The sequence below is a fragment of the Caretta caretta genome, chromosome 4 (assembly GCF_965140235.1).
Source record: "Caretta caretta isolate rCarCar2 chromosome 4, rCarCar1.hap1, whole genome shotgun sequence".
Classification (NCBI taxonomy): domain Eukaryota; kingdom Metazoa; phylum Chordata; order Testudines; family Cheloniidae; genus Caretta; species Caretta caretta.
In genome coordinates, this window is record NC_134209.1 from 135,585,252 (window position 1) to 135,612,009 (window position 26,758).

A 26,758-nucleotide genomic window follows, 5' to 3' on the forward strand; every position below is an offset into this window, starting at 1 on the left:
GAGCAGGACAACAGAGGCTGCCAGTCATGAGAAAACCCCTGCTTACCACCTGAGATGTCTGCTGGCTCTAACAAAGACTGTACCAAGGGAAAGGATTGGGCCCAGACTAGGAAGGAGTCTAGTCTTGTGAAAGAAGCTTATTGGAACATCTCTGAGGGTGAGATATTACCTGATGCATCCGATGAAGTGAGCTGTAGCTCACGAAAGCTTATGCTCAAATAAATTGGTTAGTCTCGAAGGTGCCACAAGTACTCCTTTTCTTTTTGTGAATACAGACTAACACGGCTGCTACTCTGATACCTGTAATCAGTTTCTTAATGTATTAGGCTTAGACTTCCGTGTTTTGTTTTATTTTGCTTGGTGACTTACTTTGTTCTCTCTGTTATTACTTGAAAGCACTTAAATCCTACTTTTTATAGTTTATAAAATCACTTTTGTGAGTAAATTGTTGGGGACACTGGTGCATGGCCACTAGGTAACTCGAGGGAATGGAAGACCACGAGTGTCAATGAAGCCCCCTCGTACTAGGCCCAAGTGTCCTTGGGCCCCCACCCCCTCTCCTGTAGGCACTTGCAGCAGCTATGCGTACTAGGCCCAAGTGTCCTTGGCCCCCCTGCCTGGAGGCGCTCACAGCAGTTATGCTGAGGATCTGCAACAATATGTCAGAGTCAGACTGCCTGAAACTAAACAAGGCCAAACAGGGCAGATATGGAAGAACAATGCTGAATAACAGCAGCTTTATGTATACTTTAACAAATGATACAAAAAAGAAGGGAACTAGCTGGTAACTGGATTGGCTAGCTATATGGATACTTAGGGCAGCTTGCTATTGGATAAGTATGCTGAAGAAAGGATGTATAAAAGCCTGTGTAACTTCCTGCTCTGTGTGCAGGATTTGAATCATAGAATCATAGAATATAAGGGTTGGAAGGGACCCCAGAAGGTCATCTAGTCCAACCCCCTGCTCGAAGCAGGACCAATTCCCAGTTAAATCATCCCAGCCAGGGCTTTGTCAAGCCTGACCTTAAAAACCTCTAAGGAAGGAGATTCTACCACCTCCCTAGGTAACGCATTCTAGTGTTTCACCACCCTCTTAGTGAAAAAGTTTTTCCTAATATCCAATCTAAACCTCCCCCACTGCAGCTTGAGACCATTACTCCTCGTTCTGTCATCTGATACCATTGAGAACAGTCTAGAGCCATCCTTTTTGGAACCCCCTTTCAGGTAGTTGAAAGCAGCTATCAAATCCCCCCTCATTCTTCTCTTCTGCAGACTAAACATTCCCAGCTCCCTCAGCCTCTCCTCATAACTCATGTGTTCCAGACCCCTAATCATTTTTGTTGCCCTTCGCTGGACTCTCTCCAATTTATCCACATCCTTCTTGTAGTGTGGGGCCCAAAACTGGACACAGTACTCCAGATGAGGCCTCACTAATGTCGAATAGAGGGGAACGATCACGTCCCTCGATCTGCTCGCTATGCCCCTACTTATACATCCCAAAATGCCATTGGCCTTCTTGGCAACAAGGGGACACTGCTGACTCATATCCAGCTTCTCGTTCACTGTCACCCCTAGGTCCTTTTCCGCAGAACTGCTGCCTAGCCATTCGGTCCCTAGTCTGTAGCTGTGCATTGGGTTCTTCCGTCCTAAGTGCAGGACCCTGCACTTATCCTTATTGAACCTCATCAGATTTCTTTTGGCCCAATCCTCCAATTTGTCTAGGTCCTTCTGTATCCTATCCCTCCCCTCCAGCGTATCTACCACTCCTCCCAGTTTAGTATCATCCGCAAATTTGCTGAGAGTGCAATCCACACCATCCTCCAGATCATTTATGAAGATATTGAACAAAACCGGCCCCAGGACCGACCCTTGGGGCACTCCACTTGATACCGGCTGCCAGCTAGACATGGAGTCATTGATAACTACCCGTTGAGCCCGACAATCTAGCCAGCTTTCTACCCACCTTGTAGCGCATTCATCCAGCCCATACTTCCTTAACTTGCTGACAAGAATACTGTGATTCTATTCTACCTGTACCTTGTTTGCAGCTGCAAATAAACTTTTCTGCTTCTCCACCCCGTTGTGATTATTGGGTGACGCACACCAGGTAACGAGCCCCTGCTGTTGTTTTGCCTCTTGGCACTGGGTGCCGGCAACAAAGTGATTAATACCTGGGGGAGCAAACAGCTGTGCATATCTCTCTATCAGTGATATGGAGGGCGAACAATTTACGAATTTACCCTGTATAAGCTTTATACAGAGTAAAACGGATTTATTTGGGGTTTGGATCCTAATGGGAGCTGGGTGTCTGGGTGCCGGAGACAGGTAACTTGCTGAACTGTTTTTAAAGTCTGCAGCTTTGGAGGCATAGCCCAGAACCTGAGTCTGTGTTGCAGCAGCCTAGCATATCTGGCTCAACAAAGCAGGGTTCTGGAGTCCCAAGCTGGCAGGGAAAATGGGCTCAGAGGTCATTTCAGCACATCAGGTGACAGTCCTAAGGTGATCTCTGTGACCAAACCCGTCACAAGCCCCTAAAAAGGGCTCTGTGAGGTTTTGTTCAAGATTGAGGGATCTAAATGGCTTGATTTGCCCCATTTGTGCCAAAGAATACATTTCCTTCTAACACAACGCAACAATACTAATCAGCTGGGGTCACTTGAGATGGATTAGATTACAAAAGGGTAGGATCCCATTCCCATGGCAGGCATTAGTATCCACTGACTCTAAGGCTACTGTTATGCCATCACCTGCCTGAATCCCCTCCCCACCTGCATCCTTGCTTCTTTCCCCCTCCCACCACAGACGCACAACTAAAACTACAGTTCCCAGCCTGCAGCGCTATTCATTTCCGAGCGGCCCTTGAGTTCCCAGCCTGCAATGCGACACGGGGATCCGTAGTCCAATGGGAGCAGCAGGGGGCGGGTCTATGCAAATATCGCCGGCAGTCGGTCACCTCGCGGGCGGCGCTTCTGTTTCCGCGTTGAGGCGCCGCGGGATTCCGGGACATGGCCAGGCCGGGAACCTGACGTTAACCTTAGCGTCACCTCAGCCACCGGCGCGCGAGAGAAGATGGCGTCCATGCTGCTGAAGAGCTGCAGCCGGCGGGTCTGCTGCCTCCCCAGGCCGCTGCGCAGGGAGCCCAAGTGGGGTAAGGCTCGGGCCGGGGCTGGGCAGGCGCCGCAGCGCTGGGCTCCGGCTCGCCAGCGACTGTGGGACTCGAGCTGCCGGCTCCCGAGTCCCCAGCCTAGGCCCTGGTGCGAGGGGCACTGGGGCCGGGCGGGGCCCTGCGGCTGGGGGAGCTGGCTACGGGCCTGACCGTTCAGGGGACAGTGATTACGGGGCGGGCGGGAGCGTGGGGCGAGGCTGCCTCCCTTCCCTGCTTCCCGAGATCCCCGGGTGTCATCTGAGCTCACGTGGGCGACGCGCGTTGGGCGCCCGCGCTTGGTGGTCTCATCCTGCCTCTTGATCTCCAGCGGCGGGGAGCTCCTGTCAGTGGCCCGGGGCGGCGTCCTCCCTCCACGCGTCTCCTGGGCCCGTGGCTCCTTTATTTCTCTTCGCTGAAGCCTTGGGGTGCTCCTGGGCTGGCAAGTCGTCAGTGCTTTGCTTTATCGCTAGCTCTTGTGGCTGGAACCTCCCAGAAGTTTTTTCCTTTGTATAAACTACTTAGTTCCTGCTGCGCTTTGTCATCCGCTGTATTTGGCCTTTGAGTTAAAGTGCCATTGGCTTTAGTTTTCAAGGCGTTCTTTTTTTCAAATAAAGTGGGTTCTTTGTCTAAGCTACATATCCTGAAAGTAAATAAAAACCTAACTGACTCCTTGCAAGTAGCAAATCAGCCTTAAAATTGAGTACAATGAAATCCGATGTGCTTATTTTGTTCTAAGAATTTGGCAACTGACTGAGGTTTACCAAATGAGGTATCCAAATGTTTGTGATCCAAATGTTTGTTTGTTTCACATCTGATGAAGTGAGCTGTAGCTCACGAAAGCTCATGCTCAAATAAATTGGTTAGTCTCTAAGGTGCCACAAGTCCTCCTTTTCTTTTTGCGAATACAGACTAACACGGCTGTTACTCTGAAACCAGTCAATAACTTGTGACAGGTTAGTTCAGGGGGGTGGGCAAACTTTTTGGTCCAAGGGCTACATCTGGGTATAAAAATTGTATGGTGGGCCATGAATGCTCACAAAATTGAAGGTTGGGTGCAGGAGGGGGTGAGGGCTCTGGTTGGGCATGTGGGCTCTGGGGTGGGTCCAGAAATGAGAAGTTCAGGTGTGGGAGGGGGCTCCAGGCTGGGACTCAGGGGTGTGTGTGAGAGAGCTCCAGCTGGGGATATGGGCTCCAGGGTGGGGCTGGGGATGGGCACTTTGGGGTGCAGGAGGGTGCTCCGGGCTGGGACCGAGAGGTTCAGAGGGTGGGAGGGGGCTCTGGGCTGAGGCAAGGAGTTGGGGGTAAGGGGCTCAGGGGTGCAGGCTCCAGGCAGCACTTCAAGCAGCTCCAGGAAGCAGCGGCATGTCCCTCCTACATGGAAGCGTGGTTGGCTCTTGCACGCTGCCCCATCTGCAGGTGCCACACCCACAGATCCCAGCAGCAATGGTATGTCACCCTACAGCTCCTACGTGGAGGCGCGACACCAGCCATGCGGCTCTGCATGCTGTCCAATCCGCAGGCGCTGCCTCTGCAGCTCCCATTGGCCGCGGGTCCTGGCCAATGGGAGCTGTGAGGGATGGCGCTTGGGGCGGGGGCAGTGTGCGGAGAGCCCCCTGGCTGCCCCTATGCCTAGGAGCTGGAGGGGGGGACATGCCACCTCTTCCGGGAGCCATGTGACAATCCCCCGACCCTGCTCCCCGGCTGGAGTGCTGGAGCGGGGCAAGCGCCTGATCCCGCTCCCTGGTGGTAGCTTGAGGGCTGGACTAAAAGGCTTCACAGGTTGGACGCAGCCTGTGAGCCGTAGTTTTCCCACCCATGGGTTAGTTGCTTTTAACTGCAAAAAAGATTTGGTTTAATATTTGTGAAAAGGGCTAGCTTGATAGCTGTAGAAGCTTCAGTATTCTAGCCACAGGACATATAACAGTAGTGCAAGATTTGTTGCAATGCTTTACCAATGACCTTCAGTCTTGAGCTGGAGGAATCAGTCACCATGAATGAAGGTTAAATGGCTTTACCAATTCAATTCATGACCTTTGCTGAAGTTGCCAGTAAAGCTGCCACTTGTGATGGACGCTTTCTTTAATGTGGCATACTGGCCAACAACAGCCATCTGATATAGTGATCTCTTATAGTTACTGGTCTTTGCTCAGATACTGAAGTAAAGGACGTGATATAAAAACTAAGATAGATTTGGTCTGAATTTGAACTTGTTGACATGGACAAAAGGTTGGATTTTATTACCATTACTTTGTGCCTTTCAGTCCTTCCTACAGCATTCTAAATCTTCAGAATACAGGAAATATGTTTAATCTGTAAACTAAGTTACAGAAGGGTAAATGGGCATACCACTAGCTTCTGTGGCATAGCAATATTTTCTCACAATGCTAACTGATTAGAATATTTCATGTTGGATGAGTTTTGATGTAAAAATTGCTTTAATAACACAGTTTGGCATAACTTAAAAACTCTTCAGGTATTCTGTAGGTGCCATATACGCTCATAGATTAAGGCCAGGAAGGGGCCACTGTGATCATCTAATCTGACCTCCTATATAACACAGTCCATAGAACTTCCTCAAAATAAATCCTAGGGCAGATCTTTTAGAGAAACATCCGGTCTTAATTTAAAATTTTTAGTGATGGGGAATCTACTATGAGCCTTGGCAAATTGTTCCAATAGTTAATGGCTCTCTCTGTTAACAAATTACATCTTATTTCCAGAATGAATATGTTCAGCTTCCAGCCTTTGGGTCATGTTATACCTTGCTCTGCTTGATTGAAGAACCCATTAGTAAATATTTATCCCCCATATAGATGATTATAGACTGTAATTGGGTCACCCCTTTACCTTCTCTTTGTTAAGCTTGAGCTGCCTGAGTTCATCACTATAAAACAGGCTTGCTAATCCTTAATCATTCTCTGAACACTCTCCAATATATCAACCTCTTTCTTGAGTTGCGGGCACCAGCCTTGGACACAGTATTCTGACATCAGTTACATTAGTGCCCATCAAAGGTAAAGTAACCTGCATACTCCTACTCAATAATTCCTCTATTTATGCATGAAAGGATCTTGTTAGCTCTGTCGGCCACAGCATCACATTGGGAGCTCATGTTCAGCTGATTATCCACCAGGACCCCCAAATCTTTTTCAGAGTCACTACTTTCCAGTGTAGAGTCCCTCATCTGCATTCTTTGTTCCTAGATATATACATTTCCATTTAGCTGTATTAAAATGCATTCTGTTTGCTTATGCCTAGTTTACCAAGTGATCCAGATCACTCTGAATCAATGACCTGTCCTCTTTATTTACCATTCGCTCATTTTTTTGTGTCATTTGCAAGCTTTCAGTGATGATTTTCTATTCTAGGTCATTGATAAAGGTGTTAAATAGCATGTGGCCACAAACTGATCCCTGCAGGTTTTAACTGGAAACACACCCACTTGAAGATTACATGTTCACAGTTACATTTTGAGGCCTATTAGCCAGTTTTTAATCCATTTAATGTGTGCCAGATTAATTTTATATTCTAATTTTTTAATCAAAATGTGTGATGCCAAGTCAAATACCTTACAGACGCCTAAAAGTATATTACATCAACACTGTTACATTTATCAACTAAAATTGTAAATTCATTTAAAAAAATTAGTTTGACAGGATGTGTTTTTTATAAACCCATGTTGAATTGCATTAATTACATTACCCTCCTTTAGTTCTTTATTAATCAAGTCCTGTATCAGCAGCTTGGATTGATGTCAGGCTGACAGGCCTATAATTACTCAGGTCATCCTGTTTACCCTTTTTCAAATCTGGCAGATCATTAACTTTCTTCCCGTCTTCTGGAACTTCTGAAGTGCTCCAAGATTTATTCAAAATCAACAGTCCAGCAAGTTCCTCTGCCAGGTCTTTTAAAACTTAGATGAAAGTTATCTGGACCAGCTGATTTAAAAGGGGAACAGGGACACAGGCAGGCTCTATTCCATGTCCCCCTTCCCAGTTGTGATGCCGCAAACACTCTGTGGCATCACAACTGGGAACAGAACACTGGGGAACAGACTCTATTGGCACATAGAGGTAAGCCTGACTGATGCTAAGGGCTATGGAATATGCTTACTTGGAAACTAACCCCAATAAACATTGCATTGTTTGCACTTTGGACTTCTGGTCTTTTGCTGCTTGCTGTCTGCGAGACAAGAACCAGGGAAGTGTGAAGGTGGAGGGAAAGCCCTCTAACACTTAGCTACTGGAGCTGGTCAGTGTTAAGGGAGAGGAGGCTGAGCTGGGACCCAGGATACCCTGTAAAAAGTCATTGGCAAGTGTGCACGCTCCCACAGTTTTTGCTCAAAAAGGGCCTTTTTCCACTTTAAATGGCAAGTGTAGACATTGCCTAAGCCTTATTAAAGTCAAGATATACCACGTCTACCCTCTCTCCCCCCCACCCCCCCAAAGGCTTGTTACCCTGTCAAAGAAAGTTATCAGGTTGGTTTGACATAATTTGTTCTTGACAAATCCATGCTGTTACTTATCACCTTATCTTCTAGGTGTTTGCAAATTGATTGCTTAATTATTTGTTCCATTATTTCTCCGGGTACTGATGATAAGCTGACTGGTTTGTAATTCCCTGGTTTGCCCTTATTTCCCTTTTTATGTATTGGCACTATATTTGCCCTTTCGCAGTCCTCTGGAATCTCTCCCGTCTTCCTCGACTTTTTGAAGATAATCGCTAATGGCTCAGTTATCTTCAGTCAGCTTCTTGAGTATTCTAGGAAGTATTTCATCAGACCCTGGTGACTTGAAGACATCTAACTTGTCTAAATAATTTTTAACTACTTCTTTCCCTATTTTAGCCTCCCTTTCTTTTATTTGGTTATATATTAATTTTTACAGCTGCCTTCACTTTCCTTTTAAACCAGCAGACCCTTCTTCCTCAATTGTGGGGTTATGGCTTCTTGTAAGCTGTTGTTAAATGATTCTTAATTATCAGTCACAGTTTTCTGACTGGTTTCAGAGGAACAGCCGTGTTAGTCTGTATTCGCAAAAAGAAAAGGAGTACTTGTGGCACCTTAGAGACTAACCAATTTATTTGAGCATGAGCTTTCGTGAGCTACAGCTCACTTCATCAGTTGCATACCGTGGAAACTGCAGCAGACTTTATATATACTTTTGTAGCTCACGAAAGCTCATGCTCAAATAAATTGGTTAGTCTCTAAGGTGCCACAAGTACTCCTTTAGTTTTCTGACTAAATTCTTCCTCCCTGCTGATTTATTTTATTATTGTTTCATGTGCTCCTTCAGCTGGAACATACCTCTGTTGTTAACCCATTGTTTCATGACAGAAACCCATTTATAATAGTTTTGTTTTATCTTCGATCCACTTTAATCTTAGTTCATCTTGTTCATTCAGCAAGTAAGTAGTTTAAGTGCTTCTTAGAATCTTAAGTATTCTTCCAGTAAAGATCAAGGCTTTAAGTACCACAGATGTACACTTTTGGAGTTATTATTTTCATGATAGACATTTTTCAGTTGAATTTTAAAAACAAATACATAGTATGTAAGTTCTTCTGTATCTGAAGCCTTTTTTAGGGTGTGTAAATTTTAAAAGGTTTCATGTCAAGGTTCCTTCCCTGCTCTGAACTCTAGGGTACAGATGAGGGGACCTGCATGAAAAACCCCCTAAGCTTATTTTTACCAGCTTAGGTTAAAACTTCCCCAAGGTACAAACTATTTTACCTTCCCTGAACTTTATTGCTGCCACCACCAAGTGTCTAACAAATATAACCAGGAGGGAGCCCACTTGGAAACGTCTTTCCCCCCAAAATCCCACCAAGCCCTACACCCCCTTTCCTGGGGAAGGCTTGATAAAAGTCCTCACCAATTTGCATAGGTGAACACAGACTAAGAGACTAAGGTGCCACAAGTACTCCTTTTCTTTTTGCGGATACAGACTAACACAGCTGCTACTCTGAAACTTTTTGTAAATTTTAAAAGTAATCCTATCATTCTTATTACTGGTTTTACAGTAGGGGAAAATTGTTTGTCTACAGCTCTTATCCAAATGGATGCTTTTCTTGCTTCCTAAACAGGTAATCCTGGTTAAGGTTTTCTAAAGGGGCAGTGCCAAGTACTTTAAGCTGCAGATGTTCTCTTCGCAAATATCCCAATTATATTTATATGGGTGGTTTTTAATGCTCTGGCAACGAGGAGCATGAATCTTTTTTTCCTTTCTCTTGGCCTAGATTTGGCTAGTTCTCATGCGTTGCACATTGCTCCAGGTCTGAAGTTGCACATGAGAAGGGACTCTTCAGATATAGACACACTTCCAAAAGTTAAAATGAATATAAATTAATAGTGTTGTATAACCTTTAAACAACCTACATTTTTGGCCTAACGTGCTATACCTGACGAGAGTCATTTCTAAAGTAACAATTGGCCTTTTAAAATAATTTAGTTCATTATTAACATTATGGGTGAATTGTCTTCCTAAATTTCAATCTGTTTGCAAATTATTTGTTTTTTTGTTGTTGTTTTTTCAGGTAACTTGGGAGACCGTGCTTGTCTCAGTTGTGTGTCTCTGAGGTTGATAAACCATACGTAAGTAACTGTAAACATGACAATTATTTTTCTAGTCTTTTAAAACGCTGCCAAGCTATCCTAAAAGCTTTAATACATCATAATGGAACATAGTTACCAGTCTGCTGGACAAGGTACACAATTACTAGCCACAACCCATATTATAGAGCCACAAAGTGAGGCCCAAGAATAGTACCTTAGTCATATGCCTATTATGTTACTTTTGGGAATAGGAATATGTGACATAGTTTCTTTTTCTCCCAATCTATCCTCCTTGTCTTATGCCAATGCAATAAACAAGCACTGTTTTTGTGAAAGCAATAAAAAGTGAATTCACTTCTGGTGATCAATTGCAAGTGACACCACTGGAAGTGGAAACTCTCCTTCATAACACTGCTGGTCCACACTCCACTATCTCATACACATATGTAAATGTTGGTCTCAGTTGGTTTTGAGCAATAGTTGATAGGGCCCTACCAAATTTACGGCCCTGAAAAACACGTCACGGACCATGAAATCTGGTCTTTTGTGTGCTTTTACCCTATGCTGTACAGATTTCATGGGGGAGACCAGCATTTCTCAAACTGGGGGTCCTGACCCAAAAGGGAGTTGCAGGGGGGGTCACAAGGTTATTTCAGGGGGGTTGTGATATTGCCACCCTTCCTTCTGCACTGCCTTCAGAGCTGGGTGGCCGGACAGTGGCAGGTGTTGACTGACGGCCAAGCTCTGCAAGCAGCAGTGCAGAAGTGAGGGTGGCAGTACCATACCAGGCCATCTTTACTTGTGTGCTGCTGCTGGTGATGGTTCTGCCTTCAGAGCTGGGCTCCCAGCCAGCAGCTGCCACTCTCCAGCTGCCCAATTCTGAAGGCAGCACTGCCGCCAGCAGCAGCACAGAAGTAAGGGTAGCAGTACTGCAACCCCTCTCCCCCGTCCAAATAACCTTGCGACCCCCTGCCACCACAAGTCCTCTTTGGGTCAGAACCCCTACACCTACAACACCGTGAAAATTCAGATTTAAATAGATGAAATTATAAAACTTGTGATTTTTAAAATTTTATGACCATGTAATTGACCAAAATGGACTGTGAATTTGGTAGGTCCCTATTGATAGTTAAAGGGCAAGCACAGTTCACTTTAGCCCCACATTCAATAGACCAAGGCTATATGTAACCTGTGTTACGGTCTTGGCTGAATCCTTCAAGTGGATGGTCATTATTGCACTCAACCTTTTGGGTCCTGTGCACTTCCCAAGCCTGCTGGTTCTGGGCAGAATCCAGTCACTGTTCATAAATCAGGGCTTCTAAGGTACACACCTAGGTGGAGACCTCCTGTCTTGCGCCCTTCTGTACGATGTGGGACTCCACGGGCCAACTGTCTTAGGCCCAAAAACCAATGCTGAGTTCTCCCAAATCTTCCCAGTCACTTAGAATCATAGAATATCAGGGTTGGAAGGGACCCCTGAAGGTCATCTAGTCCAACCCCCTGCTCGAAGCAGGACCAATTCCCAGTTAAATCATCCCAGCCAGGGCTTTGTCAAGCCTGACCTTAAAAACCTCTAAGGAAGGAGATTCTACCACCTCCCTAGGTAACGCATTCCAGTGTTTCACCACCCTCTTAGTGAAAAAGTTTTTCCTAATATCCAATCTAAACCTCCCCCACTGCAACTTAGGCTCCCCAGAGTTCCACCTCATTGATTTATAGTTTAACCCCTCAGGGATCATGTGATATGTAATGCAAGGAACACAGGCTTTGCACAGGAGTTTCTTAGCCACAATAACTTTTACTCTTAATGCATATAAGAGTTACATATTTTTAGGAAAAACAACAAAGCCTATACACTGTGTCCCCTAAATCTGAGCTCACCCCTTCCTGTGAGTCCTAAGCCTCTGAAAATGTTGGAGGGTGGGCCCTCTCCTGTAGTCCTTTTGTTGTCTAGCAATGGACAGCCAGTGAGAGTGAAGGAGGCTAGAGCAGTTCTTGCCCTTAGGTAAGATTTCTGCCCCCTCTGTCAAGTAACCCACCAATCAGCTGCAGAACTCCAATCAGGTGGTTGGCTTGGAAATTCCAGCCCCTTGGATCCAAACTAGGAAAATCCAATTCACTCCAGCCCACTCCTATCTGTAGTAAAGCCATTGTCTTGGGGTAAAAAGAAAAGGAGCTACAGCTCACGAAAGCTTATGCTCAAATAAACTGGTTAGTCTCTAAGTTGCCACAAGTCCTCCTTTTCTTTTTGCAAATACAGACTAACACGGCTGCTATTCTGAAACCTGTCTTGGGGTAGACCCCCTTAATTGGAACACAGTCACAGTAAACATGTCTTTTGATACCTCCCAGAACACGAATTAAAAGAAGCTGCCCTGGGTCTGTCCTTGACAACTTTAGAAAGCTGTAATTACATGTTCAAAATGTAGGTCATATTCTTCAGAAAGGTGGCTATCAGTGGAAGGTCACAAATTTTATATTTTTATACATACATACACCAATCTGTCACACCCTCATCCTTCAGTTCCTCTCTATCCATCTGCCCAAGCTGTCATAAAGCCAGTGTCTTCCTGTCTGTCATTTATGTAAATAATTGTAACCAGTTCATAAGTAATGTGTAATATACTCGAGTTTTAGTTTTATAGGGGTTTTTTTGGGTGTTGCCCAAGATGGTAGATCCGTCTAGGAAAAGAAGATTTGAAATGTTCCGAAAAAAAGTACTTGCCTGCAAGGCCTCTCCCAAAAAGGACCAGAAGGATGGAAAGACTTGAGTCTAGTAACGCACCAGTCTAGGAGAGCTTCTGTTTAAAAATAACACTACTCTTCCCAACCATTAGTAAGGCTGCAAGTCTGTCACGGAGGTTGCAGAAGTCATGGATTCCATGACTTTCTGCGACCTTCATGATTTCGGCGGCCAGTGTGGCTGATTCCTGGGCAGCTAGCCTTGGGGACCGCTGGAGCACCAGAGGCCCCAGAGGCAGTCAGCCACTGCCACTGGAGCAGGGGCTAACTGTCAGCCCCAGGAGCCCCCCAGAGCCGCACCATAGTATCAGCTAAGGTTTAGTCGGGGTATTTATAGTAAAAGTCATGGACAGGTCACTGGCAGTGAATTTTTGTTTAGTGTCTGTGACCTGACCATCACTTTTACTAAAAATACTCTTGACTAAATCTTAATCTTAATCATGAGTAGTGTTGGCACTAATATCAGATGGTAAATAACCCCTTTCAGTCTGGCATTTTGTAAATAGTGGCTCTTAAGGAAATACTGAACTGCATTCCACCAATTCACAATATCAGTTTTTTGGATGGTGCCAGTGGTTGACCACACAGTAAGAAAGTGGTACTCTGACAAGGATTACATCAACAGACCTTGGCAGGACACTGACATTGTCCTGGTTTGATTGGTCCTGGGTGCTGGTTTGATTGGTCGATCAAAATTTCCACAAATCTCACCCTTTGAACGGTTTGGTAGAGAGTGTGTTGGGGGATCTTAAAGTCACTGGTGCGAACTCTGATCATCCTCACGATCACTTGGATACAGTCAGGTAAAATTTTCTGCAGTGCAGTTGCTCCCCGTCTCTGGCACTATATGGATGCATCCTATATATTATGGAAACTAGAGTTCTGGACTAAGCTGTACCATCACTGAATCTGTAGGGTTCCTAGTTCCTGCTGGTCAGTGGGAGGTCATTATAAGAAACCTGCTAGCAGTGGGGCTCTGAAACAATGTCCTGAAAGAGAAAAAGGAGTTATTGGCAAACAGTAGCTCTGGTTTTTTGAGTGTATTGTCTCTGCAGTGCCACTCTGATCCTTTCTTCTTCCCTCTGCTTATGCACCAAACTAAATAGGGTTTCCACAAAGAGAGGAGAGTCTGGTATTATATGTTTGGCTTTTTGAATGTAGGGTTTCCGGGAAATTCATGCACCTCCTAACTTCAAAGTGTTCTACAAATGTAATTCTAACATTTAATTTCCTATTGTATGGGAGTCTTTTCCATGCCTCTATTTTCTTGGTCCTTTTTGGAATACAAGACCACTTGTATTCCTGCTATATTTTTTGAGATGAGGTACCCAAAATTGAACATAGTATTTAAGGTGAGGGTTACAATCTAATTAGATAATGGTGTTTAAATTCGCTCACTTTTTTTGACCACTCCTGGGCACTGATCAGATATCTCCACGGAGCTGTCCATAATAACACTAATGTCTGAGTGCTTAATTTAGAATCGGTCAAATGTGGATTAATAGTTCAAATGTTCCTTTAAATGCGTGTTACCTTGCACTTTTCTACATTAAATTTCATCTGCCATCATGTTGCCAAGTTTTATTAGGTCCTTTCTCAGCTTGATTAAATTTAGTCATCAGCATATTTTACTTGCTTGGCTTTTCTATTCCTATACTAGATCATAAATAAATACATTAACATCAGACAGATACATACAACATACAGATCCTTTGAACAACTCACTATAAGCCAGTTTCCACATTGAAAATAGACCACTTAGTTTTACTCTTTTCCTGTATCAACAAATGTATAATCTGTGTTAGAACTACTCCTTGGGAAATTCTGCACCAAAAAATTAAAAATTCTACCCATAATATTTTAAAATTCTGCATACGAGTTTCAGTTATTTTGGTAATATATTTCAAAATACCTGTCAAGAAGTATGTCTGTAACAATACAGAATAAAATAAATAAAAAATTATTTATTAAAAAAAAAAAAAATTCCCACAGGAGTAGAGAGTTAAAGAAACCCCTATGACAGCCCAGTTCCGGTTTCTCTTTTATGCTTTTGTTGGGCGCCTCAATCTGGGTGTGTCACACATGCCAGCTGGAAACATCTTGGGAGAAGACTCTACCCGTCCGGTCTCAGACACCCTCACCCCAACCCCACCAGAGCTGAGCTGCGGGACACCCACACCTCCCCCTCCATCCCAAACACCTGTACCTCCTACTCCCCAGGGCCAGTCTGTGGGGCTTCTCCCAGCCCAGACACTTGCACCCACTATCCTCCAGAGCTGAGCTGCAGGATGCCCCCACAGTCTAGACACCTGCACGCTCCCTGAGCCCAATCATGGAAACCCCCTCAGCCCAGACACCTGTACCCCACCTCCAGAGCCCAGCCGTTTGGTGCCCCCCAGCCCAGGCAGCTGCATCCTCTGAAGAGCTTAGCCATGGGGCGCTCCCCTAGAGCCCAGGCACCTGCATCCCCTACCCTGTAGCCCAGCTGGGGGGTACCCCCCAGAGCCCTGGGATCTAGAGAGACAAACAGCCTGTGATGCTGGGTCCCAGGTTTGTACGGAGTTTCTTGCACACCACCTCCTTCCTTCAGGATGTGCTGGGAACCACATCTGCTTGGAACCCTCCAGCTCTCTTTCCCACCCCCACCAGCAGTGTCCTGTATTTGTGAGCTGGAGAGTCAGGCTCCGCTGGATCCAGTGGCCCCTAGTGGCAGCCAGCATCTCCATAGCACTAATTCTGCAGGGAAAAATAAAATTCTGCACGGAACATTAGTTGTGCAGTGGCACAGAATTCCCCCAGGAGTATAGAACATCTCACTTTGTCGCTGTTTAGTTTCTATCCCTCATTAGACCCACATTTACCTTTTCCATACAGGGACCTGGGGTTCCCATTTAACTAATTCCATAAAAATGCTACCTTGCAAGTGATGCTAGGTAGTTATTTTTGTTTAAAAATTACACAGGATTAATTTATTTAACTTCCCATAATTTTATTTTTTGTATCTTAAATAGCCTTTGACATCTTGTGATTAAGTACTTATCTCTTATCTTCTCTGTAGAAAAGCTGTGCTGAAGAGGAAACTTTCAGTTACAAAGAATAGCACCAAAAGGTTACCATTAACCTCTTTTTCCCACACGCGTTACAAACAAATCTTCAAATGTCACCTGCGCATTAGATTTTGGTTAGTTTTAATTATATGGGAAGTTTGAGGGGTTTGTTGTTTTGTTATTGAGATCACTAAGGACAAAAGTGTGGTTTGACACAAGTCTTACAGGACCCATTTTAAAAACTAATTTTAACTGGTGAACTAATAGATTTAATTATAAATTTTCAGAAAACTCATTCTGTATTCAGAGTAAGTGGTGGTATCTTTGGGAGAATATGCTTATTCTTCAAGAATAACGCGGTGGCTGAATTTCCTGCTTTAAATGCAAAACTCAACTTAGCCTTAACTGTAGAAAACTGCAAATGACTCTTCCATAATAAAATATTAAATCATAGTGTAGGACAGTGGTTATACTAAACAATTTTGAAAACATTTTCATATGCTAATAATGGGCAGGGGTGGGCTTGAAGAAGTTGTCTTGGGGAGTACCATACCCTGGGCACCATCACAGCATAGATTTGTCATGATCTGTTATCCTGAGCTATGATGGTTATCAACTGCCTTTCGGGGATTCCATCACCAGTATAGTTCATAACATACCAAGTTAAAGTACAGTTCTACACTTCAAAAAAAAAAAAAAAAAAAAAGAAGCACTACAGGAATCCCAGTTCATGTCTCATTGATTAATATCAAATTTGCTTACTTTATAAGTAGAAAGAAAAGTTCTTTCTGCCAGCTCCGAAAATTTAAGCTGGGAAAAATCAAAGCTATTTCAGTCCTATAATTTATTAGGGATGACTTTGTGCATGAGTTTCAGTTAATGAAGAATTAACTGCACTTAACTTAAACGTTACATTTACTACTTCAGTGTTCCAGATGGTAAGAAAAGTGCTAAAGTACAAACCTGATTGCATTTAGGGAGTGGTTTTAATTTTGTACATGTAATGAGGACTTTTGGAACAATGCCTTTATGTTCATTTTCAGAATACATTTAATTCCTCTTTCAGAAAGGAATCAAAAGGGGTTAATGAAATAGGAGTCTGTTGTCCTATACAGACCATCGATAAGATTGAGCTTGCAGTTTTAGCAGACCAAATATCTGCTGGAGAAAGAATGTTAGAGGTAAAGAGATGATAAAGGGGTAAATTTTAAGTAGGTTTATCTGATACTAATTTCCTTTCTCCCCCTTAACCCTACCTAGCAGCTTGTACTTTGTCTTTGTGTGCCATCCACAGAGTACAGGAGATATGAAATGCTTTAGATAAGTTACTTCTCACTGATTTCTAGTTTTACGTCTGCACTTAGCTTTCTAACCTAAATTGAAAGCATTATGGTCACTGTTTTTTCTCACGTTTGAAATTTTGAAACAACAGTCTTTTTCCTCCCTTGAAAGTAGTTTACAGGGAAAGAACCTATAAGTAAGTTACAACGTTGTGTATATAATCACGGTTTTCAAGTGATAGTGACATACACTTTTTGAGCTTCATAAATGTGATTTTAAACATATAGTAGAACTTCCTCCTTTAGCACATATTGTTGGATCTCTTAAATGCCTTTTTCTTTCTTCCTTAAAGGAATGTACACTTCAAATATTGCACTAGTGTCCACCCTGTTTACCTTTACTCCAAGAAAGATCAGTATAGTTGTTTGACTAAAGGACCTGAAAAAATGTACTTTAAAGTTGTGAGCTCTCCTGTCTCATGGACTCCGCTTGCAAGTTTGGGCATTTTGGGGCCCCAATACCTTCCAGTACGATGGTGGCATTCTTCACATCCCCGTAATGATGACTCCGTGGTGGAAAAGTCACTGAAGTCTTTAAAGGATAAAAACAAGAAGATGGAAGAAGGAGGCCCTGTATATAGTCCAACAGTAGAGGTTGTTAAAAAATCTCTTGGACAGAAGATTGCGGATGAGGTGAAGCACTATTATCATGGCTTTCGATTGTTATGGATTGACACAAAAATTGCTGCAAGAATGCTCTGGCGAATACTTCATGGCAACGTTTTGTCTCGCCGGGAACGGAGGCAGGTAATGAGTACATGTAGTCTGTTCTATTTACTATTGAGTGATTAGACTCCTTGCCTGGGTTAAATTGAGTGGGTTCCTTGTCTTTTTTTTTTCTTTGTATTTAGAATCAATAAGGTTACCTCTAGCATCCTTAGTTAAGGGAACTTTATCCAGTATCTGATGCAGCCAATTGAAAAAAAGACTGAGGTTTATTCATATCACATAAACAGTATCTATATTTATGTATATGTTAATTTATTTTAGTGAGTCTCCCAAACTTAGGGCTACGGAGCTAAACTGGCGCAGTTGCAATTGATGCAGTGGCACTGATTTAGCGGGTCTAGTGAAGACGCACTCAATTGATGGGAAAAGTACTGTATCATATATCAAAAATGAACATGATACAGAAGCTGCAGCTGTTCTATTCAATAGTTGTCTTGTTATATCAATTTTTTAATGCACTTGTGCAACGTACAGTAAACATTTCTTCTGACAAAAGGGACATCTTTTATTAGTCAGTTGTCAAAATATAATTTTTCAGGTTTTTTTTTAATGTACAAAAAATAATTATGCAATACTGGGGACCAATTGCTTACCAGAAGTTGTTTGAAAACCAAGCTATTTGAACTATTATAGTAGATGCTTTGAGTGTAAAATGGATAAATGCATATTTTATTTGTTCCTAAACAAAATAGACTAATTTGAAAACACTTAGAACCACTTGTGGGAGCTATGATTCAAACCAGAATAAATCTTAACACAATTTAGAGGTTGATGTTAAGAATGTTTCCCATTTTGCTTGGATTTGAAGGTATGTTCTTGACTCTGAATTTAAACCAGGCTTGTAGCTTTGATTTATTTTCTTAAAACTGTTTTTAGTACAATGACTAAAAATGGACAGGTTCTTGGTATGTAGCCTAAAAGGAGATGATTTAACTAAATTGTAGTTTTTCACCCCAGATGGGACCTGAACCCGCAATCTCTGACTTAGAAAGCCATTGCCTTATCCATCGGGCCCCTGGGGCCCAGTTGTTATATTGTGTGACTCAGAACATATAGTAGTACATTCTCAGACATACAGAACGTAGAAAACTTTTGTGTCAAATAATACATTGAATGTCCTTAAATGATCTTGTTTTGATTTTCTTCAAAGTAAAAAAGTGCATTAAGTTTGTTTGTTTGTTTTTTAAATCAAAGCTGTCTCTTTATGACAATACAGAGCCTACAGGAGGACAGTGTTATACTATACCTGAACAGGGGAGGCAGGTAGACTGAGAGTGTATTTGGTATAATGTCCTTTTAAATATTTTGTCAGATCAGTGAAGCAGCTAAATAGTCTTGACATCGTGTGCTTCAACTCACTTAAGAAATATCTGAAATAATTTTTTAGGCTATAGGCACATGTGTAGGTAAGTCACGTATTACAGTACTGGATATGTGTTAGAAATCCAAGAGGAATTCTTTCTTTTCAGTTTTTGGCTTCCCAAGTACAAATCTATGAAGGTTTATAGGTGTTGTTTTTTGTTTTCAAGAACTTGTGAAAGTTGATCAAAGAAAAACTAATCCTATTTGTAAAGATCATGTGTTCAGTGAGGGGCACTAGTGGTTTTGTGAATTACTGGTTGACAATGAGTTGTTTCTTTAGTTTTAAAAAGTTTCCCATAAAACCCTGAACCAAAGATTTATATATTAAATTGACCAAGGGTCTTCAACTTGTACTAAAAGAATACTTAAAAAGTCTTAAAGGGGTGAATTCAGCTTAGTCTTGCCTGCTGTTGGCACAAAAAACAGGTAAGATTACTACAACTGGAAGAGATTAGAGAAGAAAAATCTTTTAGTTCATTTAGTTACAATACCGGACCCTCGCTAGAACGCACATCTATATAACGCGAATTCAGATATAATGCGGTCATGGCCATGGATCCCAAATTTAAGTACTGTACAGTACAATTTTTTTGAGTAAAGCTGCGATAAATCGACCGCTGAGTGCTCTCCTGTCGACTCTAGTACCCACCAGAACAAGGAGCACAAGCACGGTCGACAGGAGAGCGTCAGCTATTCACATAGCTGAAGTTGCGTATCTTAGATGGACCCCAAGCGGTAGAGTAGACAAGCCCTAAGACGATTGCTGTAGGCCTAGAATGCCATATAAATGTAATGTAATAAAAATTTACAGGTACAGTATTTATCTTTAGAAAGATGTCAAAATGTCTGGGAAAAGGAAGGCTTACTCGGTGCAGGAGAAATTGGATGCTGTTGAATGACTTAAGAATGGCGAAACCCAGGCAAAGATTAGCTGCGATATTGGCATTAACGAGTTCACCTTTCGTGGATGGCTAAAGAATGTTGACAAGCTTGGAACTTACATTCAGAACCTGAATGAAGATCATGGCCTTCAAAAAAAATGAGCCCGTTTAGCGAATGATGTCGATCTTGATTCTGCGTTGTACACGTGGTTTGTGCAAGAACAGCAGAAAGGCATTCCAATCTCTGGTCCGCTTATAGCCATGCAAGTGGAAAAATTTGACCGGGAACTTAATGGCGAATTCAGCAAGTTTTAAGGCGAGTTCAGGTTGGCTATGGCTATTTCAGAAAAGACACAAAATCTCTCAGATTGCAGTTTTGGGAGAAAAACGCTCTGCTGATGCCGACGCTGCGCAATCGTACCCTGCGAAGCTGAGGGAAATTTTATAGGCAGAGGGTTACTCAGAGGAACAGGTTTACAATGCAGACGAAACAGTAATTTTTTATAAAATGTTGCCTGATAAAACCCTGGCTGTCAGAACAGATGAACGTAAAAAAGAAGGATACAAACAGGCAAAAGATCGCCTTACTTTACTGTTTTGTGTGAATGCAACAGGCAAGCATAAATTAAAACCATTGTGCATTGGAAAGTCTCGCAAGTCTGAGTGCTTTCATCACATAAATGTGAATTGCTTACCATTTTCATACAAGAACTCCAAATATTCCTGGATGACCAAAGAGAATTTTGAACAATCGTTCTTCACCGAATTTATCCCTTCTGTGCGAAAGCATTTCCGGGCAAAACACTTAGAAGAAAAGGCCATTCTTTTGCTAGACAACTGTCCAGCGCATCCTCCGGCCGAAAGACTCGGAACCCGTGATGGTAAAATATGGGTTGAATACTTACATAAAAACACGACTTTCAAAATCCAGCCGCTTGATCAAGGTGTTATCACCATTTTTAAGCAGCACTATCGACTGAACTTGGTACAACAAATGATAGAAAACGAGTTGTCTGTCACCGATTTTCTGAAGAAGTTGACTATAAAAGACTTTGTCTACATTGGTCGCAATTCCTGGGATTTATTACACGCTGAAACGATAAACCGCTGTTGGATGGTGGGACTGAGAGTCGTTTGGCCACCCGCTCCTGGAAGAAAATGAAGAAAGCAGATCACAGTCTGATGAGGAATACAACTTCGAGGGATTTACAGAGGAGGAAGTTGGAAGAACAGACATGGAGTGGATGCAGGAGCTGTGCCAGCAACTGTTTGGGCTCGGAGTGACTGTTCTGCCACAAAATATCAAGTCCTGGATAAGAGGCGACAATGAAGCAGAAGAATTTTGTCCCGTTGCTGAAAGTCTAACGGATGACCAAATCCTTCAGGCAGTACGATCAAACAACATTCCAGAAGTTGAAGAATTGGCCTTCGCCGTGGAAGAAGAAGAGGAAGAGGACATCGTTCCAACGTCCACCGCGACCATAGCCAGCTTAGAGACTGCTTTGAGATGGTTTGAGATGCAAGATGTTGAGCCTATAAAAATTATGCAGCTAAGTAGTCTTTTGCAGTTTGCTAAGCGGAAGTGGCACAGCAGCAAGAAGCAAAAGCAACTCACCGACTTTTTTAAGAAAACTAGACTAGTTTATTGTAATGTCTACTTTAAACCTCTAATAAAGCAACACTTTTTTTTTTCTCGTTTGTTTCCTTCAAGTAGGAGTTTATTTTCTAAGGTTTTCTATACTTTATGGATGTGACATTTACTGTATACAGTAATTTCATTTTAATGCGGTCCCCGCTATAACGTGGTACTTGGCATGGATCCCAAATACCTCATTCTAGCGAGGGTCTGGTGTAATAGTACCTAGCTCTTATACAGTGCTTTTCATCCATAGAACTGAAAGCACTTTACAAAGGAATTCAGTATAATTATCCCCACTTTACAGAAGGGGGAACTCAGAAAGGGAGGTGATTTGCCCAAGGTCATCCAGAAAGCTGGGTCAGAACCAGAGATGGAACCCAAATCTCTTGAGTCCTATTCTACTGCTCTGTCCACTAGGGCACATTGACAATGTTCTGTCATTATTTCCATTGTGTAGTCTAGTTAGTTAGTTTTCTCTATTTGTATGTGAGTCTTTCCTACAACAAAAAGAGTGAAAGGCATTTTTTTTAAATAGGGAAGTGTAAATCACAAAAATTGGTAGGCAGAAGGGGGCTGCAGCTCCGGGTACCTCTAGTATCTACTACTTTAACTCATTTTTTGAAATCAACTAGGTTGTGGAGATGATGCCTCTGAAGTTTTGTAATTTAAACTGTTATCTAGTTTGCATGTTTTACCACACTGGTGAATTGCATACATTTTTTTCTTAGAGAGTTAAGGGCACAACTCTGAAGGTGCTCAGTGCTTCTCAAGGTTAGGCCCTTAAATGCCTGATAGAATGAAGTTCACTTTAGTGCAGAGTGCCCGCACAAATGGGGTGGATCCATGCTCCAATTATGCAGCACCTTTAAGGAGCTTTCTGCAAGGTTGTAAGTTTCATCCAGTAATGAATTACTTGCTTTGAAGTAGAACTTTATTTTAAACTTTAACTGTAATTTTCTATTGGTATTTAAGAAAATGTTTAAATGATGGGATGGATGGTCTACAGAGGCAAGAATTAATCACTTGTGATGCTAAATCTTCAAAGAAAATAAATAATACATTTTAATTGAAAGAGCACTTTGAAAACTTCCAAGCTATCATTTTAATTTGAACACTGCTTTTACTTTTCAATCAATAAGTTGGATTTCAATTTATGTTGGTGCTTCTGAATCTTTAGAGAGACGTTTTTCCCCAAAAACAAATAGGAGAATATAGAAGGAGGGCTTGCATGGAGGTAAAAATAGAGAATTGTCTTGGTAGCTGGAGTTAGGTGTGAGGAGGAGAAACCACAAAGAACAACAATGGAGAACAAAAGTATTAAAAATACACAAATTGATATACACATTCTACATTGACCGTCTAGGTTATAGAATCTATCTTATTCCAGCACAAATGATTATTATTTTTATTATTATTTTTAATTTCACATTATATTGAAGGAAATACTAGAATTGTAGATAGAATTCTGGCCTTTTCTGACTTCAGGGCTGACCCCAAGACATTTTATTATAACACTTTGTCGCCCAGTAATGGTCCAGGCAGGTGTCAAGCAAAAATAATGGCACGTTCTGATTGGTGGGTTATAACGTTTTATACGTAGATAGCTTGTAATTAGTCATTATGTACCATCTTCCTCGTGATTTTTTCCTGTGGAACTAAATTTTTTTTAAAGAGAAATTTATTTTATATCACTTGGCTGCCACAGAGGTAGGCTGGGGTGTCCTTTCTTCTTTTTAGCAGGTGGCAAATAATTGCAATCTGCTCTTTCTCTGGTTGTCTTTCCTCTTTCCCTTTCCCCTTGCAAGTGTGTACATGCCATTACTTCCTACAGGCTCTCATTTTCTTATCTCACCAAGAGTAGCAGAGTTAAAGCACCTCTAGAAAAGTTGTTTCACACGAGTTTTGTATTTATTGCTATACAAAGAAAAAGCAGATTAAAATTTTGGTAGTGATTTTGATTTATGTGATACATTGATGTTTTAACTAAGATTTCAAAATAGAGGTATTAAATTATTAAAAACCATGACGCTCTAGCACTTAATCCAAAAAGTGAAACAAGTCTAGGAATAGGTCGTCTTAACTTTTTACTGGTTCTCACATTGGTGGCATGTGGCTAACGTATAAAAATAATGAACAGAGGAGGAGTGTAGTACTCCTGAAGATGAACTTGGAATGCTCTGCAATCAGGATAGCAGTATATTTTAGTCTTTTATTTAAAAAAAATAGATCAAATGAAATAAAACTGTCTTGATAGCAGCTTTCAATTCCTGGAAAAAGGAAACCTGTTTATTCAGTGAGAAAATTAAAAACCTTTTTTAAAATTCAGTGCATTAAGATTGTTGGGGAAGAAAGTAGGGCTTTAATTACTTTCACATGCAATGGTTGAGAAGCTGTAAAAACAAAATTAACTCTTTGAGAACTGGCATAATTAAAAGACCCCAGTTGAGTAATGCAGACACATTCTTTAGCACCCCAAGAGTAATCTGCCTAAAGGTACTGATTAACTTGTATTAATTTTCCCTTTATCAGCCTGCATGACAGAATCAGTGAGTGGAACACTTCTTATAGCAGTTCAGTTGACAGCAAGTAGTTGAGGGGTTTTGGGGCGATGCGGGGGCCTTGAGAAAATAGTAATAAGGAATCTTGGGGAAAAAATGAGTTTATTCTTAAAGCAAGAATAAAACACAGCTGGCTATATTCAGAGTCTTCATTGTCTAAACTGCATACACTACCATGATTACATGCATGTTTGGTAATCTTGTGCAAAATATGAAAATAACCTAATTTTCACATGTAGTTGCCGTAATTGCATGCTTTTTTTTTGTAGCTAGTTTTAAAAAAATCAGTAGAGCCCTGCAAATCTGCAGCTATCCACTTAATATCTGCAGACCATGTTTGTGGATCATGGATTGGATGCAGATACAAAAATTTAAACCAGTTCTAACCCCTAAAGCACCATAAGCATTTCTAAGGTTATATTGTCCTTTACAGTAAGACTCCTTTACACCACTCTGGCAATGTAAAGGAGCCTTAAAATTTTTATATCTGTTTTGTACTCCTTGGGGAATTCATGAAGAACAATGGGAACAATTCACCAAGCAGGCAGGCTGCTACATTTGGCTCTGCCTGAGGGAACAGAGCCTGTCCTACACCTACCTCTTCAGAAACACCCCAAAGCCCTTCCCCTCCACACCGAGCGTGCCATAATAGACTGCCCAGTCCCCCTCTCTTCCCCTGCCAGTGGTGATTTACATATCTACCAGCTGCTCTGGGTATCCAAACTGACCTGCCTGAACTGCCAGGGCGGGGGCATGACCGCTCTTGTGGCTTCCCTTTTCTTCCCGGTCAGAAGACATTTTTCTGCGGGGAAGCAAATAAATCTGCAGGGGCTGTGAATTCTGCACATGCACAATGACACAGAATTCCCCCAGGAATAGTAGTTGGATTTCTACACTGGTGTAAAAAACTTCAGTGTAGAAAAGGCCTGATTTACAAAAAGGCACTTTTGCAGTTTTAAAATACAGCTTTGTCTTTTCATTATATGGAGCTAGAGACAGTGAAGGAATACCAACTAGAAATATGCTTTGTGGTACATTAGATGGTTAGATTACTGCATTTCAGCAAAATACTTAACTTCTGGATGACCAATTATCATAAGATTAGAACCAAGGGACAATCAACTCTTTTCACATACTTTCTTTAAAACTTATTCAACCCTTTTAATGCAGCTTTTCTTATTTCTTTAAAACATTTATCTTAAAATCTAGTGTGATTCTGATTAATATAAAATTTCAGGTTGGTCAAACAGGTTTCAAAATCTCGCTGCCAGATTATACAAAACTCACTGTTGGATTTTTTTTTTTTTAAGTAAACATTTTATGTAACCTTAAACCTTAAATCTCTTGACAGTCTCTGGTGAAATCTTATCTTCACACCAACTGACAAATTAGTTATATTTCTGCCTCCCCTTTCCTTCCTTTCTGGAAGCAATTATGAACAGATATCCAAGTAACCTGACCACATTAAGAGCAATAGTAACATGGCTAGGGCAATCAAACTATTGCTCGTGTAAAACTGTCAAAATCCTGCTTTTGTAGAAGCTAGTGAACTTAATCATGTGTGGAGATCAGTTGGGCCAAACCACAGTATAATTAGCACAAATTCTCCATTGTTATACTTGGACTTAGGATAGGAGATTTGGATTTCACCTTAAACAAACGTAGATGTATACGTACAAAGAGATTTTAATGAGTTATAAGCATAAATTTTGAGTTTTTTGCATTCTTTTAAAGAGAATAAAGGAAATAATTCCATATGTACTGTATCTGCATTTTCAATTCTCTCTAAGTATTTTCCTGTACTTACTTAGAACTTCTAAAGCTTTGCAGTGTTCATTAACCTTCCATTTTGGGAATTAATAAGTCACTTTTGATCCTGCAAACAGTAGATCAAAACTTTCAAATTTGGATGTTTAAAATTTTCTGGCTCCTGAATAAAAATGGTCTAACTTTTACGTGTTGCTGAGCATGTGCTGCTTCCAAAAGGATCTCACAGTTGAAATTTCAGTCAGATCTAGGAGAACTTTTGCAAGTATAGCTATAATGGTATACTATACCAGCAAAGCGCTCCTAGTGTGGATGCAGATTATACCAGTGTCATAAATATAAAGGGAAGGGTAACCACCTTTCTGTATACAGTGCTATAAAATGCTTTCTGGCCAGAGGCAACATCCTGTTACCTGTAAAGGGGTTAAGAAGCTCAGCTAACCTGGCTGGCACCTGACCCAAAAGACCAATAAGGGGACAAGATACTTTCAAATCTGGGCGGGGGAGGCTTTGTTTGTGCTCTTTGTTTACGTGGTTCTCTCTTGGGACTGAGAGAGGCCAGACAGAAATCCATCTTCTCCAACCCATCCTAATCCAAGTCTCCAATTTTGCAACCAGTATAGGTAAGACAGGCAAGGCGGATTAGTTTATCTTTTGTTTTATGTGAATTTTCCCTGTGTTAAGAGGGAGGTTTATTCCTGTTTTCTGTAACTTTAAGGTTTTGCCCAGAGGGGGATCCTCTGTGTTTTGAATCTGAATACCCTGTAAAGTATTTTCCATCCTGATTTTACAGAGATGATTTTTACCTTTCTTTTTTTTTAAATAAAATCCTTCCTTCTTTTAAGAACCTGACTGATTTTTCCATTGTTCCAAGATCCAGTGGTTTGGATTTTTGATTTTTGTAACCAATTGGTTAGGATATTATTCTCAAGCCTCCCCAGGAAAGGGGGTTTGTAGGGCCTGGGGGGATATTTTGGGGGGAAGACGTCTCCAAGTG

General features: G+C 41.8%; 1 protein-coding gene across 3 annotated transcripts in view; it reads left to right on the forward strand.

Moving 5' to 3' along the window:
* The first annotated feature begins 2,916 nt into the window (after positions 1-2,916).
* Positions 2,917-26,758, forward strand: part of LETM1 (leucine zipper and EF-hand containing transmembrane protein 1) — a 69,718-nt gene continuing 45,876 nt past the window's right edge. The window contains exons 1-3 of one of the 3 annotated variants that reach the window (XM_048849105.2): positions 2,917-3,148; positions 9,678-9,735; positions 17,119-17,572. In XM_048849105.2, the coding sequence (XP_048705062.1) occupies positions 3,070-3,148; positions 9,678-9,735; positions 17,119-17,572 (591 nt within the window). In that variant the 5' untranslated portion in view covers positions 2,917-3,069. Of the gene's footprint in view, positions 3,149-9,677; positions 9,736-16,573; positions 16,667-17,118; positions 17,573-26,758 lie in introns of those variants that run through there. The other 2 variants (XM_048849104.2, XM_075128107.1) reach the window with 2 other exon arrangements.